Genomic DNA, 21,920 nt, shown 5'->3' with positions numbered 1-21,920 from the left:
GCCCTTCGGCCCACCGGGTCCGCGCCGACCAGCGATCCCTGCACATTAACACTATCTTACACACACTAGGGACAATTTTACACGTATAACTGGCCAATTAACCTACAAACCTGTACATCTTTGGAGTGTGGGAGGAAACCAAAGATATCGGAGATCTCGGAGAAAATCCATGCAGACAGCACCCGTAGTCGGGATCGAACCCGGGTCTCTGGCACAGCAAGCACTGTAAGACAGCAACTCTACCGCTCCGGTACCGTGCCGTCCCATTTTCTTCAAGTTGCAATGTACAGTACACACAAGGTAAAGGCACACAGCTCACTCCAAACCTGCCTCCTGAGTATTCAAACTGGGTAATGCAGAACAATCTCTCTCTCAGCGGTAGAGTTGCTGCTTTACAGCGAATGCAGCGCCGGAGACTCAGGTTCGATCCTGACTACGGGTGCTGCACTGTAAGGAGTTTGTACGTTCTCCCCGTGACCTGCGTGGGTTTTCTCCGAGATCTTCGGTTTCCTCCCACACTCCAAAGACGTACAGGTATGTAGGTTAATTGGCTGGGTAAATGTAAAAATTGTCCCTAGTAGGTGTAGGATAGTGTTAATGTACGGGGATCGCTGGGCGGCACGGACTTGGAGGGCCGAAAAGGCCTGTTTCCGGCTGTATATATATGATATGATATGATACTGAACCAGTTCACCAGCAGATCCATGGATATGTGTATAATCTCCAGATTAGAGCTGCCTTTTACTAAGTGCACACTAAAGATTAGTATCAATATTGAAAATTAGTAAAATGATTTAAATCAATGTGCAATGCGGAAATGCTTTAAAAGTTGAAGGTACTGTTGTGTATTGGGAGATGGGCTGACGCAGGGAGATGGGACGAGTGTTGATGGGTCATGTTGGTCTGTGTGGGCAAGTTGGGCCTGTATCCACACTGTATGACTTTATGTCTCTATCAGGATGTGGTGATGAGTTGTGAGCGTCCATTGTACTCAGGGGTCCTATGTATTGGATTGACAATTTGTGCAAATTAGAAAAACAAGACCAAATATTCAGTAAATCAATTAATCTGACTCATCACAGAATCTCACAGGTGGCTGACCCATTTCAGGTCTTTGGAACGGAAGTCTTGTTCCAGAAATGTTAACTCTCTTTTTAAACAGTTGCTCTTATCCTGCTCTATTCAGATGGTTTGTAATGAAGCATTAGCACACAATATTTGTTGAAACAAGGAACTGCAGATGCTAGTATACACAAAAGGACACAATTTCCTTTAGTAACTCAGTGGGTCAAGCAGCATTTCTGTAGAATATGGATAGGCGACATTTCAGGTCTGACCCATCTTCAGACTCGAAATGACTTGAAGGTGTCCCGACCCGAAACGTCACCTATCCATATTCTCCAGAGATGCTGCTTTAACTGCTGAGTTACTCCAGCACTTGCTGTCATTTTTTTTACACACTATTTGGTGGCTGCTTTTATATCTGTTTAAAATAATGAGTTCACATATGATAGCTTCTCCTCATTGTTGATAAAGCTCTTGCTACAATATAGCTGGTCGATTGTCAGTGCAGCCTTGAATAAAGCTGGAGTTTCAAGGCAAGTGGCTCCAAAACAGGAGGTGGGCTGGAAACTCCCACAACATAACTAAGTTTAGAGACAGAGTAGGCTATGTGGCACAAGCCCCATTCTAGGAGTCATGAGCATAAAATATAAGCCTTACACAATTGAATTTATGTGGCACCTGTTCCATCCTAAGGATATCCCCAATGCTTTACAGATAATGAAACAATTTTGAATTGTAATCACGATTGTAATGAGGAAAACATGATCATCAATTTGTGTGCATCAATTTCTGCCTTAAATTAGATAATGAAGGCTCTTCAAACTGAAATATTAGCTCTGTTTCTCCTCCCACAGCTAAGTATTTAAAAAAAAAAACTTTTCCAGCATCTGCAGTTTTTTTGATTTTCACTCAAGTGTTCCGAACAATGTCTGTTTTTATTTCAGTTAAGCAACTGAAATTTTTTGATCTTCAATTAGATTTTTTGTGCTCCGGACTTGGCAGATTGGGATTTGAACCCATGAATGTTGTCAAATTTGCCAAATGATTCTTTGAATTGTTTTGCCTCCTGCCGGTTTGTTGAACTGGTCCCTTGTCTGTTGGCTCAATATCCCAGAAGGAATTTTATACGGTACTTTTAGGGTAATTGTTCCACTTAAATTATATCCTCAGCACTACTCGCACTATCTACCTCTTTGGTGGCCCTCGGACTATTCTTGATCGGACTTTGCTGGCTTTACCTTGCACTAAAATTCCCTTATCATTAATCTATACGCTGCAAATGGCTCGATTGTAATCATGTATCGTCTTTCTGCCGACTGGATAGCACAGAACAAAAGCTTTTTCCTGTACCTCGGTACACGTGACAATAAACTAAACTGATAACTGGTTTGGCGGTGATTATCCTTCAAATGTTTTCATTGTTAGAATATCCTGCGGATGAGAAACGACTTTTGTAAATTCAGGTTCTTTCTTTCGCTTTTTATTGATTTATAATTTTATCTCCAACCAGAAGGACTTTGCTTCAAATTAGTTTTAAACCATTTTCTCAGGCTAAGAAGTTCAATGCTCTGCACAGTGGATGGTTTGTAATTCACATTCTTGTGAATCTTTGACACACTATTACATTGAACGGTCTTTGTTATGCACCTTTTGGTAGTGCGCAAGTTAACCTAGCCTTGTACTCTACTCAGAGGTTAATGGAGAAAGAGAGGAGAGTAGGACATGCTCTTTCTCCTGACCGATATATTACCAACTTCTGCAACCTGGGTGCAATGCTAATAGTCCATTAACAGAGAGCACAACTTGAGTCAAACTGGACTATGTGGATCTCATATATAAATTGTAGGTGAATCTTCACAAAAAGATTTCAATTTTTGTGGTGCTTTTCACTTTGGGTTCCTGATAGTGCACCTCAGCCAACAAACTGTACTCATTCTTGCCGGTCAGAAGGAGCAAGCAGCTATCATCATTCAATGAGTACCCATGAATCATTATGTGATAATGACTGGGTAATTTGTAGTTGAATAGTTTTGACTGGTAGATAAGTATCGCCCAGAATTCCAGCGATAATTCTGTTTCACTTCTTTCAAGAAGCGCAAAGGGATTATTAATGTCCACCCAGGAGAGGAGACTAAACCTTGGCTTAGTCAAAGGTAGCACCTCTGACAGCAAAGTATTTGCTTGGCACTACACTTTTCCTGCTTGTCCTACACTAAAGAAAATATTACACTCAAACTTGGAGTCATAAAGTCATGCATCGTGGAACCAGGCCCTTCGGTCCAATCTGCCCACGTTGATGCCCCATCTACACAAGTCCCGCTTCCTTGCATTTGGCCCATATCCTTCAAAACCTATCCTATCCATGTACCTGTCCAAATGTATTAAAAAAAATTGCAATAATACCTGCCTCAAATATCTCCTCTGGCAGCTTGTTCCATATACTGACCACACTTTGTGTACAAATAATTGCCCCTCAGTTTCCTATTAAATCTTTCCCCTCGCCTTAAACTTATATTAAATCCTCACCTTAAACCTATGTCCTCTGGTTCTTGATTCCCACTACGCAGGGAAAAATAATCTGAGGGTAGTGGGGGCCTGGAACGCATTGATGGGGATCGTGGTGGAGGTAGATACTATAGTATATTTCAAGAGGCTTTTGGATAGGCACATGGAAGTTTAGCAAATGGAGGGGTATGGATCTTGTACAGGCAGATGAGTTCATTTGGCATCATATTTGGCACAAATATTGTGGAGCAAAGGGCCCGTTCCTGTGCTGTACTGAACTATGTTCTATGTAACACCCTAACTACACGCCAACTCTGTTCTTTGTACTGACTAGTGTGAAAGTCATTACCTGACAGTCTCCCAATCGGCGGTGGCTTTAGTGATTTCTATTTTAGTTAAATTAGATAAAGAGAAAATGCAGCAGGTTAGTTTAACCTTCGAGCAAATCCTCTGCCGATAAATTACTTCATTAGTTCAGGGGCGCACGGAATGACAAGGACTCATTAACCGATGTCATATCTGGTTATTCTGGAGCCCGACAGCTCAGGCTTGCAGGTGGATTCCTGCTTCACTACAAATAAAAAAAACATTGTGTGACCTCCAAGTGATATTTAAACACATTTTTGTTTCACAAGGGCTGAGGTGCCAAGTCAGGCTTTACAAATCAAGACTGTTTTCCAGAGGGCGATAACTTAATAGTTCTTGACCTAATCTGCAATCGTGGTGACGTTGCAGGGCTTCTAAATTATATCTTTCTCTTTCGATTTACGGCTTCTCTTCCATGTAAGCATTGTACTTCCTGCAGCGGCAGCCATTAATGCGAGTTAAAATAGTAGTGTGTTCAGCTGAGAGGCTGAGGTATGTTGCCTCTGATCCAGGATGACTGTACTTAGGTTGACATAACCCGTGAACTGATTGAATCTTACAGCACGAAAAGGGAATTGCATACGCACTTGAAAGTGCAGGGCCGTGGTGGAACAGCGGGGGAACAGAACTAACAGGGCAGCCCTTTCAAATAACCATCACAGGAGCACCGTGTTGAATGGCTTTACCAGCATGACATAAAATGTACATCTCCCGCACTGTACATTTTCCAACTGCATCAATAAAAACAAAAATTGCATTTTGTTCTATTAATGGGTTTAGGATCCCCCAAGGAATTAACTAATTTCTTAACGGCGGTTACAATGGTAGCTGAGAGAGTACCACAGGATCAAATCCTCAACCCTGCCTCCACCAGTGGCAAGCTGGTCGTGTTGGGTTTTCCACCAAGCCTATCCATGGAGAAAGGTAATCAAATATATTCCAATTGGGAATAAAGAAGGCTCCCGACCCAAAACGTTACCCATCCTTTTTCTCCAGAGATGCTGCCTGACCCGCTGAGTTACTCCAGCACTTTGTGTCCATCTTCGGTATAAACCAGTTCCTTTCTACACATATTCCAATTTGGTTTGGTTACAATTACCGGTGGGGATTTATTGTCAAACCTGTGGAAGTTTAAGGATGGACTCTGCGGTCTCACTTACTCAAAATAAAGTGATGCTTACAGGAAGCCTGTAGTAGGTGCACGGTTCATGATGTTCAAACATAGAACAGTACAGCACAGGAACAGGCCCTTCAGCCCATAATGTCTGTGCCGACCATGATGCTAAGACCCTGTTATCTGCCTACACATAATCCATATCCCTCTACTCCCTGCAAATCCATATGCCTATCCAAAAGTATTTTAAACACTTGTCCACCAGCCTCCACCACCAACCCCTTTATACTTTAGAGATATAGTGCGGAAACAGGTACTTTGGCCCACCTATTCTGCGCTGAGCAGTGATTATCCTGTACACGGACACTATCCTACACACTAGGGCCAATTTACAATTTTACCAAAGCCAATTAACCTAGAAACCTGTAGGTCTTTGGAGTGTGGGAGGAAACCGGAGCATCTGAAGAAAACCCATGCGGTCACAGGAAGAAAGTACAAACGCCCTACAGACAGCACCTGTAGTCAGGATCGAACCTGGGTCTCTGGCGCTGTAAGGCAGCAACTCTACCACTGTGCCACCGTGCCATTCAGCCCCTGTGGCATATAACAGGCACTCACCACCCTCTGTAAAAAAAACTTTTGCTCCTGACACCTTAAAGCTCTACTGCTCTAGTATTTGATTTTTTTCCATCCTGGGAAAACAAAGTTCTCACTGTCCTATCTGTGAGCCATTCATTTTAGAATGAGCAAACTGGGACTGCTGTGATTATGATTGTTTGTTCCTGGGATAATGAATCTGCACTTGTGTGTTTTGTTATTGATCAACAAGCTTCCTTAAACATCCCCCACCTACAGCGCCAGTGAGAGTTCAATGCACCAGTACACCACCAAAATAACTGCTTGTGGAGCTGTTGAAATGTCACACTGGATCTTTTCATGGGCCAGGAAACATGGATTTTTTGCAATGTCAAGATACAGCCTGTTTGGGGCTCCAGTGCAGAAAGGGCTGTGTGATTTGAAATGGCAGTCAGAGTGCTTATGTTGCCTCTGGCTATTTAAACAATAACGGTACTTATTGTGGTTATTCTTATTTTGCCTGAATTTTGTTTTCAGCCACCAAAGTAAAAAATGAAATATTTAAAATTGTACTTCATGCCACTGATTATATCCATGCAGGACTAAGGGGAATATTAAATGCATTGAAAATATTCCAAGTGCTACACGGGGGCTTTATTAAAAAATCAACACAAATTAAAAAATGGAAATATTACAAAAGTTTGGCTGATGAAAAAGATGTAAAGGAAAGTCTTATTGGGGAAGAGGTTGAGAGACCAGAGGGGAAGGGAACTTGGAAGCTGAACATACACCCTCTGCTGGTGCATTGATTAAAGGTTTGCTCAAGTAAACAGAATTGAAGGAATATAAGTTTGGAGGTGGGGGGAGAGAGATAAAGAAGGAGAAAACTAAAGAGTGCTTTGGTAGCAAGGTTAAGAATTTTTAAATTGAGGCATTGCGTAATAGAGAGCAAAGTTGCAGCAGAGGTTGAACAGGGCTGGGTGTGAGTTTGGGTGTGGATACCATAGATTTGGAGGACTTCCAGGTGTGGATGGCGACACGGTAGCGCAGCGGTAGAGTTGCTGCTTTACAGCGAATGCAGCGCCGGAGACTCAGGTTCGATCCTGACTACGGGTGCTGCACTGTAAGGAGTTTGTACGTTCTCCCCGTGACCTGCGTGGGTTTTCTCCGAGATCTTCGGTTTCCTCCCACACTCCAAAGACGTACAGGTATGTAGGTTAATTGGCTGGGTAAAATGTAAAAATTGTCCCTAGTGGGAGTAGGATAGTGTTAATGTACGGGGATCGCTGGGCGGCACGGACTTGGTGGGCCGAAAAGGCCTGTTTCCGGCTGTATATATATATGATATGATGATATGATAATCGGTGGCCAACATTATGTCCAATCCTGGGGGTAACGGCAAAGGTTGTGCATTTCAGCAGCCGATGATCTGTAGCAAGTCTATGTTATAGGGCTGAAATACTTTTCGGAGGCCAGGGAATGGAGTTTTGTAACGGGCATCAAAGTGAATTGTTTAAGTCTTCCCAATACTTTATTGCAAGAACTTTTTGTTCAATCCGTTGCTGGTGTTCCACAAGCAGCCTGGATATTCAGAGATAGCTGGAGGAAAAGTATTCATTTTCATAGAATTTTTCTATCAGTGGCACAAAAACATTGCAAATTTTCATCACTTGCACCCTGATGCATTGTTAATATACCATTATAGCATCCACAGTGATGTGCATTTTTGGCAGATTCTCACATTCTGAAATGGTCAGCTTGACGAGGATGCCTTAAATCTAAGTGCAGTGGAGTGGTTAAAAGTAAGGATGCTCAAGTAAGCATTGGAGGGAGGAGGTGGTAGTCCATTGCCCATTGTATCTGCACTGACTAACAAGTAATCATTTACATTAAATCCATTTTCTATTCTCTCCACATTCCCTGCAACTACCTCCAGATTGCAGCTCACATCTACACACCAGAGGCACATGACATCAAGTGACAAATCTTTGGGATGTGGCAAGAAACTCACATAGACATAGGGAGAACGTGCAAACTCTACACAGACAGCACTGGACGTCAGGATTGAACTTGAGTCGCTAGTCCCAGCAAAACAGTGAGTACTGCAGGTCATCATTATAGCTCTTATGGGGGATTCAGGGATGAGGACAGGGATGTCTGGAGGAATGACGTTTTTTTCTGCTTTTGGTGGTACACTTCTAAGTCCTTGATGCATGTGAAAGTCTGTAAATGACCTATATTTCTGGGAAGTTACTGCTGGGGGGGGGGGGTTCTGAGTCTGGAGAAGTTGTGTCAATGCTTTTGCCAGTGACACATATATCTTGGGGAAAAAAATTGTGATTTTATCGTCTGTCTGGAAGGATTGGGGCAGGTTATGATATCAGATCTTCCCAGGTGCAATCCTCAACTCTTGATATTACATCCCAACTGAGAATCCTACCTGTTAAATATATGTATTTTTCCAAATGATAATTTATGTAATTTAAAAAAAATATATATATTTTCTTCATCAGAAATCATCAACAGCACGTCAGAATATATTCATTGCCCCCAAGTTTGGAGACCTGGCTCTGTTTCCAGTATTCTCCAGCCTCGTTAGTTCAAACTCTTTCTTTATCCTCTAGGTTAGTGATTGAATTATGTCCTGCAGTCTTCAACTCCAGCCCAAGGAGTGGGTAACAATGTGGGTAACATTTTTTCAGCTTTAGAATTTTCCTAATAATATTTCATAAAGATCTAAGTGTATCACAATTTGCATTTGCATCAGTTTCAATCAGCACCAGTAGCCTCCCTTGTGTAAAACTAACCTGTTTCAGGAACAGATGATGAGAGGAGGCAAATTTCCATTGTAAATTGCACCTTCTCTCCCTGCACTAATCTTAGGAAGCAGCCTTTACAGAATCACACCACAAATACAACCAGCGCTTCAGCTACAAGGGGAGTTACATGATGCAATGATGGGGGAGCAGAGGCAGGGTCCTCTCAGGGAGCAGAGCAATTTGCATGGGCTTCTGAAGAACAAGGGAGACACAAAATGCTGGAGTAACTCAACGGAACAGGCAGCATCTCTGGAGAGGAATGGGTGACGTTTCGGGTCGAGACCCTTCTTCAGACTGATGAACAATGTGTGCATGTTCCAAGGACATGCCTGGCAGGAAGATGGTGCCAGGGAGGCATCCACGTGGGCTGGTGTCTTCTTGGTATTCCTGGACCCCAGTGAGCCCTGCGCCCACCTTTGCCGTTTTCAGGTACAAAACCAAAACTCGCATATGTGAAAAAAGTAATGTTCTTTGCTTTAACTGCAGAGCAATTCTTACACCTGCAATGCAGCAGTGAGCAGCACAGTGACTTATTTCAGCAAGAGCAACCTGCAAGGATCCTGAGGCTAGGTTGCTGAGAACAAGGATGCCCGTGACTTTGACTTTACGTGCAACCCTTGCATTTGACTGCTACCTGAGTCTGTCCAGCAACCAAGATTATAATGATGGACTTCCAGTCAGCTGCAGAGCTAATCCCCCTCCACTCTGCTCTGATCTCAACTTCAGAAAAGAACTACTTACATTTCAGTCAAGTCACACACCAGGCAACCTTTCAGGATGAGATTGCCAATTAAGTGATGGACTGAGATGGTTCAGCTTCATTTCACATTGGATGCTGGAAGCCAACAGACGAAGTGCTCATCTTGCAGTCTGGGCACCTTTGAACCAATCTCCACGAGCCAAAAGCAGCTGACTTCAATCCAGTCTCAAAGTCATTCATCTTGAATAGCACGGCCAGTGGTGTATATCACATTGGACTTAATTCCCCTGTTTGTCCATTTTAACTTTAGTGGAAGCAGCAGAGAAACTAGGGGAGATGGCACGGGTGCAGTTAGTGACAGAAGAATGTAAAAATCCTGTGGATATGAAACTGAATGTACGAACATGTGAAACTGACAGGCAGTGCATCAAGCCTGCCACACACTGTCTGTAATTTGTCAGTACAACAAATTACATTGTGAGTTCGTTCATAGGGGAGATGGAGAACAAATAGGCATTTTATCTTTTATTCCCATGTCTTTAATTATCATCATATAATCCTCAGAATATTTAGTAGGCATCTTGAATGATCAACTAAATGACTGTCCCAGCCCTATTTGATGATTTATTTAACACTGTCCTGGTACATTGGTGTGAGTATTGTGGTATGGAAAACGAGCCCTTGTTACAGTTAGCAGTTCTAATGTAAAATCATTCAAATTAAATATTAACCTTGCCCTCCAATTGCCGCAGGGACCCTATTCTTCTGAGATGTTCCAGTTTTTCTGTTACTTAAAACCTGGCTATATTGATTATTTGAATTTTATCTTTGCTTCGATGGGTCCACTGTCAGTCTACTGTGAGCGAAGCACTTATCAAAGACTCCAACTGGTGTTAGATTAAAGACACCACCAAGTGCGATGGAGGACAACACAAACAACTGCTATTATAAAAAATAATGTGTCCTAAAGGCTGGCAGTAGATAATTTTTATGTAACACCATCTGACACGAACAAAGAGCTCTCAGACCCAATCTTTAATTCTAATTCGCTATTCGAATGCTCCAAATATTGTAAAATAGAATATAGAAAAGTACAGCACATGAACAGGCCCTTAGGCCCACAATGTCTATGCCAAAGATAATGCCAAGGTAAACTGATCTCATCTGCCTATACATGATCCATATCCCTTCATTCCCTGTATATCCATGTGGCTATTTAAAAAGCCTGTTAAATGCCACTTCTGTACCAGTCTCCGCCACCACCTCTGGCAGTGGGTCCCAGGCAGCCAACACCCTCTGTGTAAAATAACTTGTCCCACACATCTCCTTTAAACCTTGCCACTCTCAGCTTAAAGATATGCCTTCTAGTCTTTGGCATTTCCACCCTGGAAAAATGGCTTTGGCTGTCTACCATATCCTTTCATAATTTTATACATTTCTATCAGAATTCCCCTCAATTTCTGGCGTTCAAGAGAAAACAATTCAATAATGCCAGCATTCTGATAAATCTCTTCTGCACTCTCTCCAAAGTCTCCATATTCTTCATGTCATGGTGCACCCAGAACTGCATTCAACCCTAACTCCAGCCAACGAAGGCAAGCATACCACACACCTTCTTTACCACTCTATCTACTTATGTTGCCACTTTCATGAAGCAATGGACCTGGACCCCAAGATCCATCTGCACATCAATGCTGTTACGGGTCTTGCCATCAACCATACACCTTCCCCTTATATTTCACCTCCCAAAATGCAAAACATTACACTTGGTTGGATTAAACTCCATCTATCATTTCTCTGCCTATTTCTGTAGTTGTCCTATATTTCAAATGTTTAATTGGTATCTCTAGCCAGTAACAGGAGTGATCAACCCCATGTTATTATAGGAATAAATAGCTTGCTCTGTCTGAATGCTAACTCTTTGCATCATTCAACTGTGTTCTGTCAAGGCAAACAATACCAAAGGGCACCACTATAATTAGAGGAGGCACCTAAAATGTTTTCCAGGGTGGTATTGGACTCTTTTGCACTGGATTGTCAAGCAGTTTGCATAAAAGGGGTAATGGTGAATTAGGAATTTTCACCAAGTCATTAGCATTTTACCTCCAAGGTCGAGCCTTGAGTTTAGTTAAGATGACAAGGATAAGAGCCACTGATTGCAGGTCGCAATAAGTCTGGATAGTTTCATTGTTATGGGTTAAGAAGCTGCACTCTACTGCAAGCATAGCAGGACAGCTCAACCAGAAAGGAATGATAAAGGACAAATGAAATGTCAAGGCAGTTAGGAAGCCCAAAAACTATTGAGCCAGCAGAGCCTGCTTACTTCAAATCAGCTATGCAACTGGCAAGCATTTACAACAGAGCAAATCATTACTGGAATGCTAATGCATAAAGAACATTCATTGTAAGCAGAGAACTGAGAAAGGGTGGAAAGCAAAGCATGCTGGGGTGACTCACACAGGGCCATACCAGACTGTGAATGTCTGCTCATAACCACCATCGTAACCGGGGTCCCAGGTGGCGTTAGCAGAGGTCATTGTGGCTGTCACTCGAACATTGTTTGGAGCATGTGGACTTGTGCCTGAAAAGAAAAAGAAAAGTGAACATTTAGATCTCACGGTCTAATCTGCAAAACCCTTAATTGCAATATCACACAATTCCATTATAATATTCTCTGCTTTCCAGATCCCCTATTAACAAACCAAGAAATGCATTCCCTCAAATAACTAGAAAGTTTAAAAAAAATTGTTAATCGCAATGGGAAGGTACAGATAACTTTTCTTCCCAGAGTCACACGACTTCCAGAATAACAACAGCCTATGAATCAGACAGTCTGAAGGAGGATCCCAGTCCAAAACGTCACCCATCCATGTTATCCAGAGATGCTGTCTCATCTGCAGAGTCCTCTGCACTTTGTATCTTTTTTTGTAAACCAGCATCTGCAATTCTGTGTTTCTAAGCAGTCAGCATGTATGGGTTTAAAAGATAAGTAGCTTCATTGCAGGAGAAAAAATACCAAGGAGTATAGATAAGATTAGGAATAATCTTATTCGCCCTGATGATCTTTTCCAGGCATTGCAACTGTATATTATCTAGTACTGTTCTACCCAGTACAGACAATATTGAGCTACCGTTAGCAATATTTCATAATCAAAGCTACCAGATAAACTTTGCAATCAAAGTATTCCAGAATAAAATGCAAAGTTATGGGTCATTTACAAGAGACCAGTGAGGTAAGAAAATCAGCTAGAGTCCACATGAAAAATAATGCCCTGGGATTAATTTTCATGAAAATGGTTTCATCAGGTTAGGATGTGAATTGTGAAAATCTAACCCACGTTGATTATGGAGGTTATTTTTGGCATTTTCAGGAAATAAGGATTAATTTCCAGTAAGCTGATCAAAGCAGCCTAAGGAAAGAAAATTGGAGGATGTTAAAATACTATATTTTCAATATTCTTTTGAACACTTGCTTATTAATTGTGAAAGAATAAACCATGCAATTGAGCAATTATTGGAAGGAGGAAGCTCCATGTTTATCTCCATCCTCAGTAGTGACCAAAACTGAACCATTTGCTGCCATGTTTGGCCAGAAATGGCAATGGCATGACCCATCTTGCCTTCCTCCTGGATTCTTCACCATCACAGATGTCTTCAATTCACTCCATGTGACGTCAGAAAATGGATGCCACAAAGGCAGGAGTCTGGAACTAGCAACAGCTAATGCATGTGTGAAGCACTGACTTCCAAAACAGCTGCAGCTCAAGCCAAGTTGTGCCTTTACAACAGTGGCATCAACAAAACAACACACAGAATTGTCCACATATGCCACATATATGTCATAGATGGATCTTTTACCCGGGTCTCCCCTGTGTCCCACAGTTGTACTCTCTCTCTCATTCCCCCCCTCAGATGCAACACGGACAGAGTTCCCCTGGTCCTCACCTTTCATCTCATCAGCCTCCGCGTCCAACATGTCATCCTCCAACATTTCCATCACCTCCAACATGATTCCACCGTTAGTCCCATCTTCCCATCCCCACCCCTTTCCACCTTCCACAGAGACCGCTCCCTCTGTAACGTCTTGGCTCACTCATCCTTTCCCATCCCAAACCACCCCCAACCAAAGTACTTTTCCCTGAAATAACAAGAGATGCAACACTTGTCATTTTACTTCCTCCCTCACCTCCAAACAGGGACCCCAGCAGTCCTTCCAGGTGAAACATGCACGTTCACATGCATCTCCTCTGAACTCATCTACTGCATCTGGTGTTCCCAATGTGGCCTCCTGGACATCGGCGAGACCAATGCAGAGATTCATAGATTACTGGATGGGGACAGTGCAGGAAAATGAAGCTGAAGTAGAAGATCAGCCATGATCTTGATAACATGTGGATCACTCCTGTTCCTATTCCTATTTCTGATGCTATAATTTGCTTTTGATGTGGTGGTGGGTGGAAGTGATTGAGATAGAAAATCAACCAATGTTTTATAATATGGCAGAGCAGACTTGAGGAACCATGATTTTATAATTGAGTTTTTGCAATGCAAACATTACTGGCAAGGGCTGCATATACTGCCCTTCCTTTATTGCTCCAGGGAAGGTGGCAACACCTTCAGGAACCTCTGCAGTCTTGTTAGTAAGGTAGCCCTATCATCTATTAGATAGGATCTTCCCAGTTGTTACACTCAGCCACAATAAAGGAATGGTGATATACAGTATCTTACCATCTTACCAAACATGTCAAGCATGACTTGAATGTGAACCTGCGTGTGATAGTACAAGTAGGGCTGATTGTCAGAACCATTTTCCCAGGTTGGAAATGTCAAAGACTAGAGACAGCATTTATGTCAAAGAGGGAATGTTTAAAGAAGATATGCGAGAGGCATATGTTTTTACATAGACTGGTGAGTGCAAAGAACCCACTGCCAGGGATGGTGGTGGAGGCAGATTTGACAATAGTATTTAAGTGGCTTTCAGACAGACAAATGGATATGTAGGGAATGGAGGGATGTAGATCACAGGCAAGCAGAGGAGATTAGTTTAGCTTGGCATCATGTTGGGCACGGACATGGTGGGCCAGACGTTCTGTTCCCGTGCTGTACTGTTCTATATTAGATTATTAAGGGGTTGGACACGTTAGAGGCAGGAAACATGTCCCCAATGTTGGGGGAGTCCAGAACCAGGGGCCACAGTTTAAGACTAAGGGGTAGGCCATTTAGAACAGAGATGAGGAAAAACTTTTTCAGTCAGAGAGTTGTAAATCTTTGGAATTCACTGCCTCAGAAGGCAGTGGAGGCCAATTCTCTGAATGCATTCAAGAGAGAGCTAGATAGAGCTCTTAAGGATAGTGGAGTCAGGGGGTATGGGGAGAAGGCAGGAACGCGGTACTGATTGAGAATGATCAGCCATGATCACATTGAATGGTGGTGCTGGCTCAAACGGCCGAATGGCCTACTCCTGCACCTATTGTCTATTGTCTATTCTAATGTCCTGCCCTTGTTATCCTTGGTTGGTGGGAGAGAACACATGCTTCCTGTTGGAATAGCCTTCTGATCCTACAGTATGTCATCCCTTGCTCAGGACTGAATTTCATTCTTAACCCAGAGCTACTCCACCCCTTCCGCCCACCTGTGTCTTTTTGATAGGATGTGTAACCTTGGATTTTCAGCTCCCAGCTCTGATCCTCTTCTAGTCATGACTCCCTGATGCCCACAATGTTGTACCTACCAATTTCTAACTGTGCTATAAGCTCATCCACTTTGTTCTGTACACTGCATTAATTCAAATATAGTTCAGCATTCACCACCCCTCTTCTCACATTGGTCCCCTTTTTGCCTGACTTTAAACTCTTATCCCTTCTTAAACTTTCTGTCCTATTACATCTGGAGACTTCAGTGACCTCCAGTAACAGATTTGCAGGGTTTCCCCATCAATTCCTCAAAGGAACTCAATGTTTCGACTCTCAGCCCTCTGATTTGGTTGGTCCAAGTCTATCCAACTCAATTGTTGCTTATAGTTCAACAACTCATTCCAGCAATCATCCCATCATTGTGTGATGTCCAGTACAGAGCTTGGCACAGTCATTTCTACCCAGCCTGTTCATTTTTGAATAGTGGCCAGTGTATGACTAGGAGTTCCGTGCGAGTTTCACTCAGGCTGATCTATCTTGGAGTCGCGGAGTAATACAGCACAGAAAGAGGCCCTCCAGGCAGCTGAATCTACACTGCCCAACAAGCTTCCATTTTACATAATCCTACACTAACTCCATTTTATTCTTTCCAAATTTCCATCATCTTTCCCCAGATTCTAACATTTGCCCATACAGCAGGGGATATTTGCACTGAGCAATTAACCTGCTAACCTGCAGGTATTCGGCGTGTAGGAGGAAACTGGAGCACCAGAAGCAAACTCACATGGGCGCAGGGGGAACATACAAACTACACAGAAAAGCAGCACCAGAGGACAGGATTGAACTTAGGTCACTGAAGCTGTAAGGCAGCAACTCTGTGAGCAGTGCCATTGTGCCACTTATCGTTTCTGGATTTCAGGTAGGCATTGAAAGTAATGAGTCTTGCACTTGGGAGACTTGAGTGGCTGTGATTAAATCGTGCAGTTGCAGCCCAGTGATGTATGTGTCTTAGCAACAAGATTGCTTGAAGGAAGCTTGGCATTAATTCAGCTTGACAAATGTGATCTTCTATTTGATGGGCCTGAACTGTACCACCACTGAGCACTCCCAGGTCAATTAACACCACTCCACCAAGGCACAGCTACACTTGGTCTGGAACTCAGTGACTTCAATCTTAATCTTAGTTTGTTGTGCCATTTAAAAAAAAATTCTGCTCGGTTAATAAAACACATCTTTGGATTAGAGTAGAATTGAAATAAATACATACATAGTGGATGTTGCTCGAAGGGAATAGTACAAAATCCGAGTCTTTGGTAATTAAGCAGCTGAAAGCAACAGTCAAAGGCAACGTCATCCCATTCTTCACAGTTTAACAAGGTACGAGGTATCCAAGGACTCAAGCATGGCCAATCAAGGGGGCTTTACACTCTTGTTGAATTTACAGCTGTCTTTGTTTTCTTGAGCACATCATTCAAAAAACACAGTTTTATTCACACCACGCTGCTATCTGTGCAGGAACTTTTCTTGATGCAGTTTGAATCTGCATCATTTACAAAAGGAAACATTGTCTCTTCATCTGCTGTCTTTTCCTTTGGTACCGCTCCACTAGTACATCATCCAAATGGTCTTATATTTCTCACTGCTTTATTACATAATCCTACCTGACTCCCAGTAGCTCCCAAAATGGGCCAAACTTCAAATTTTCAATCTCAAAACCTTTCAGAGCCTCCGGGCCTAATTTTCCTTCTCTTGCCTTTCTCCGTGGTTTGTAATCCCTTATCCAGTCTATTTGTTCCACGTGCCATTCGCTGCTTGGGAGTTGTTGAGGGACTAGGCGTGGGTGTATTGTGGAGATTCAATATACTCAGGCCATTCCTTGGCTCACCCAACATAGTACGTGAGAACAAGAATTAGGAGGAGGAAGCCATCAGACTACTCTCATCTCTGCCCTGCCATTCATCAACTTTAAGGCTGATCTTCCACAACGCCATCCTCTTCCCTGTCTGCTGCAATATCTGGAACTTGCTGTGAGTGCAATCACATACAGAGAAATAAGGATAGAGAAACCTTGAGATGGGCTACCCTCTCTGCTGCCCAAATCCACCACACTGGTCGCCCAAATGCTTGTTCACATGTATGGGCTGCACGTAAGATGAGTGTTCCTAACCTGGTGAGGATCTGTATATGAAGATTAATGTCTCACCTGATTACTATATTCACTCCACTACCCGCACCTCAGAATGTCTTCATTTATATCATGCTTTATATCACTATTATTATTCGAAAGCCATTAATCAGGTGATTCCTGCTCCATGCTGCACCTTAGCTTCACTCAAACTGATCTGAATTTTAGATGACTATCTCTTGAGAAAAGATCCAATCCATCCATTGCACTCATGTCATTCCTATTACAACTCTCTTGCTTGTTGCTTGTCGTTCCCTAATGTTGAATGACCAGGAATATTTAGTTCCCAGTTTTAGTCATCTCCTGCCTTATTTTTGCAATTGCAATTAAATCATACTTATTTATGACTATTTATGCCATTAATTCACCCACCTTGTTGCAGTTGTAGTGTAGATGCATTTAGGTAGAAAGCTTCTACATTTGGCTTATTTGTTTTGCATGTTATGTTTCTATTTTCCACTTCCATTAGCAGAACTATTATGCACTTAAAATTAAATTAAAATCACTTACTTTACATGGCTGGGTGTTAGAAACACTCCAACACATGTGTGTTTTTATTTTAATTTACGGTCGGCCTGTGCAGAGAATAGCATATCAAATCAAACATCATCTTCTTATACCCCAACGGTACGCGAAGAAAAATAAACAGGGGATTCGCAACTACAAAGCAAATATGAGGCACAAAGGGATGCATTGACAATTCTGATCACCTTTTCAACCATGGTTATGAAATTGGTTGCAAAGGCTCAAGACATGATTCAACTTGAAACACAGCTCTGCTTTTCTTCCCTCAGGCGTGGCCTGACCTGCTGAGTATTTCTAGCATTTTCTGTTTTTATTGTCACAAAAGGTATAAATGGTGCATGAAGTGATGAAGTGATGACAACTGAACCATGTCTGCTAGTCAGATACTGTAAGGGGGGGGGGGGGGGGGGGGGTGTGGGTGATCTCTTGGCTGATTGGATATTTTACTAAAGAATAGTTCACTTCCTCTTGCTGAGGGAGTTGCCAGGTTTTCTTTTCTCTCCATGATGATGTGTTGAGCCTGTCACCACGTGCCAGCGACAAAAAGGCAGTAGCAGTGGCCGGAATGATTGGCTTTTAATAGACACAAAATACTGGAGTAACTCAGTGGGACAGGCAGCATCTCTGGATAGAAGGAATGGGTGACGTTTCGGGTCTCGGGTCCCCAATTAGACAATAGCTCTATGGGAAACCATGGGTTTGACTACATTTATTTGTACCCACTGTACTACCTGACAAATATTTCATTGAAGATTAGGTTATGAAAATTTGGCAACTATATTCCATTCTCTGTTGTGGTTTAATTCTGTACTTGCAGAAGCAACTTGGCAATCGTGTATATTGAATATTACAATGATTAGGCCCTGTATTTTCATGTTAATTGCAACACTGTAGTGTACCTTCTTTCAGCGTAACCTTGCTGCACAAGGTAATGAGATTAATCAACCTGCCTGATCAGGGTGAGTTCCCAAGGACGTTTGCATAACAGTGTCTATTGCAGAAAATCGGCACAATTCAAATTGATTTATCTTTAGATGACATGAAGGGGACTGAGGGATTATTCTGGAGGCTGAATTAAACTTAAGAAATGAAAAATTATCTAATGTGTATGTGGCTTGAATTGGCAACTGTGCTTGAAGAGAAAACAAGTGGCCACGTGTTGGTGTTTGGGACATGTCATTTGTGCACAACACGGACAAAATGTGCAGGAAGGAACTGCAGATGCTGTTTTAAACCAAAGATAGACACAAAAAGCTGGAGTAACTCAGCGGGACAGGCAGCATCCCTGGAGAGATGGAATCAGTGACGTGTCGAGACCCTTCTGCAGACGTGCTGGTGTTTGGGTTGTGACACCCCTGCACAACACAGAATGTCACATGGGAGGAAGGGTGTGGAAATCCCAAATAACTATTGAACCGATGATCTGTGGGGATCACTGGATGGAAAGATGAAGAGGAAGTTACTCCAACATTTGTGTCACACATACTGAGATAAGGATTCCTTTAACACTGCAAGTAACATGAATAGACAACAGTTCATCACAGGTGAAAGCACAGAGATTAAGTGTAATAAGGAATGACTGCATCTATGGCAGATTATACCCTATTGTGATAATCATTTGGCTTGTTTCCCGAATTTCCCTTTGTATCCCTCTTTGCTCTCCTAATTATTTTGATGGATTTAGAAACCAAGGGGTGCAAGAAAAAAGAGTTAGGACACACAGATCTGTTATTTCAGTTTTTTAGTCGCTAATTGCTAAAAAGGAAGTGATGTACAATAGCTATAATAGAGTCTAATAGCGCACAAGTGACACATTTGGCAAGAACTTTCAATTCTAACACAAAACATAAATGGACCTCAACAACTCGACTAAGATATTCCCAAGCTCAGCTTTCCTGTTAAAAACATGTTGCATCTATCCTATTTGTCACAATAGGCACGCTAGTGCCTGGAGAGATTTGCGTACAATTGGATTGTAGTTCTCCTTTAAATACAAAATGCTGCTGATGCTACGGTTATGGCTCAGTATGTAAATTAATTAGGCAGGCATACCTACCAATTCGGAAAAAGTCTCAATAACATTCTAAATCACCCTGACTCTCGCTGCAAGGGAGCAAGAAGGAAATACAATTCATAACGAGCAGAACCACTCATCTAAATTCCTGTAGCCACCTGAACAAATGGTGACAGAATATAACCTTGACAAATGAGAGGAAGTGTGCAGGCAGCATTCAGTCAAGTGTGAAATTAAACTGAAAGCCTTTGCTGCAGAAGTCCCTCTACTCCCACAGCTCTCATTGATAACGATTGGACCAAATTGAAAACTCTGACATGAGACGGGGTGTTATCTGGAGGTAACCGGCCACTTCTCCAGCTATCACTGTAGATCCAGGGTAGAGTGAGCTGCGAACATCCACCTTCATTTAAGCATGAATAGGAGTGCAGAAACAAGAACAGACATGTCATTAAAGAGAAAAAAAGGATTTCAGCGAAAGTAAATCAAATATAAACACAAATACTTCAACGGAGATGAAGAAACCTGTGGGAAATTATGCTCAGACGTCTCACTCCAACTTTACTTGCAGGCAGATCAAGTAGAGTGTAAAGGACTCTTAATCCACTATGACTGAGATACCTCAGTACTTCTAAATCAAAGACATTGAAGGCTGCCTCTGCATGAAATCCAGAATTATTTTCCTGCAAAATTAAATGTTCTCTTTGTAAAGATGTATAACGACATCAACCAACACTCATAACACGTCGAGGATGATTTCCTCTGCGGCATGTGCAACAAAATTGTAAACCTGCTTATGAGAAAAGTTTTATTGCACAGGGCACAGAAATTAAATCTTCCCTCCCAAGTTGGCTGTGGTGAATGAACAGCTTTCGAGACAGCAGATCTTATAAAGAGTGCTAATTTAAAAATAACATTGAAACAGAATTAAAGTGGGAACAATAATCTTCAACGAAAGAAAATTATGATCTGCTTTAACTTTCAGATAGTGAGTGAAAAGTGGATTAATATCATTACAGAACTGCAGATTCTTAAATTGAAAGATGCGCAGTTGGATTTCATTAAAGTCGTCCTACAGAACCAAGGAAATCAATACACAATACGGCTCAATTTCTTAATTTTTAGATACATTGGCTAATATATGTGTTATTTTCCATATGCAACAATTACCATGTTAAATTAATGTAGTTGAGAACTTAATGCGGACTAATGAACCAATAAAAAAGTACACAGAGGAAATGAAACCCTTTCACTAACAAGCCTCTCATGGGTTATCTTGATGTTCATGCTTTTGCACAAATTATTAATTCAATGTCATACAGATATTTATTCCTCTTAAAGTCCCTTCGGAGCTAAAACTTGGGCTGTCGGCGATCAATTGTGCAGATTCTGCTCCTGCTGGCAAACCATTGATGAGATATTATTTCATGGAATGATGTTGTACTGCTGGAGATTATTTGGCCAATTTAATAGGTGACCAATTTAATTTGTCCTATTTCCTTGCATAAATCACAAAGCACTGGAGTAACTCAGGGGGTCAGGCAGCATTTCCGGATGGCATGGATAGATGACGTTTTGGGTCAGCACCCTTCTTCAGTCCATTTAATTACAATGAGGAAACGGAGCCCCATTTCCATGATCATTCTGCACAGTCATGCAAGTCATTCTTCACCAAGGAGATATATTCAACTTTCTTTTGAAAGTTCCTTCTGTTATCGATTTTATCTTCACTTGCATCTTAGGTCAAAATCGGCTGCATTGTTTAGATTGCTGTTTGGCAGCAATTGACTAGAGTCAGTCGAGATACCGTTGGTAATCATGTAAATCACATCAACTAAATCACCATATATTAATGATAGGAACAAGGAACTGCAGATACTGGTTTACACAAAGGGACACAAAGTGCTGGAGTAACTCAATGGGTCAGCATCACTGGAGAACATGGATAGGTGACGTTTTGGTTTGGGACCCATCTTCAGACTGATTATGGGGTGGGGGGAGGAAGTTTGGAGAGAGGAGAGGCAGGACAAAGCCAGGCAGGTAATAGGTGGAGGAAGGTACTGCAGATGCTGGTTTAAACCAAGGATAGACACAAAAAGCTGGAGTAACTCAGCGGGTCAGGCAACATCTCTAGAGAAAAGGAGAAGGGTCTTGACCCAAAGCATCATCTATTCATTTTCTCCAGAGATGCTGCCTGACCCGCTGAATTACTCCAGCTTTTTGTGTCTGCCTTTGAACTGTTGGGACTGAGTTGATGAGAAAAGGAATAGGAATGTCTGAAGAAGGGTCTCGACCTGAAACGTCACCCATTCCTTCTCTCCAGAGTTGCTGCCTGTCTCGCTGAGTTCCTCCAGCATTTTGTGTCTATCTTCAGTTTAACCCAGCATCTGAAGTTCCTTCCTACACCACTGAAGTCAT

General features: G+C 42.1%; 1 protein-coding gene across 2 annotated transcripts in view; it reads right to left on the bottom strand.

Moving 5' to 3' along the window:
- igsf9bb (immunoglobulin superfamily, member 9Bb) overlaps positions 1-21,920 on the bottom strand; it is a 530,429-nt gene that overhangs the window by 58,734 nt on the left and 449,775 nt on the right. The window contains exon 12 of one of the 2 annotated variants that reach the window (XM_078426548.1): positions 11,603-11,726. In XM_078426548.1, the coding sequence (XP_078282674.1) occupies positions 11,603-11,726 (124 nt within the window). The remainder of the gene's footprint in view (positions 1-11,602; positions 11,727-21,920) is intronic. The other variant, XM_078426549.1, reaches the window with a different exon arrangement.

The sequence above is a fragment of the Rhinoraja longicauda genome, chromosome 32, assembly GCF_053455715.1.
Source record: "Rhinoraja longicauda isolate Sanriku21f chromosome 32, sRhiLon1.1, whole genome shotgun sequence".
NCBI lineage: Eukaryota > Metazoa > Chordata > Chondrichthyes > Rajiformes > Arhynchobatidae > Rhinoraja > Rhinoraja longicauda.
This window is presented reverse-complemented; position numbering and strand designations above follow the sequence as displayed.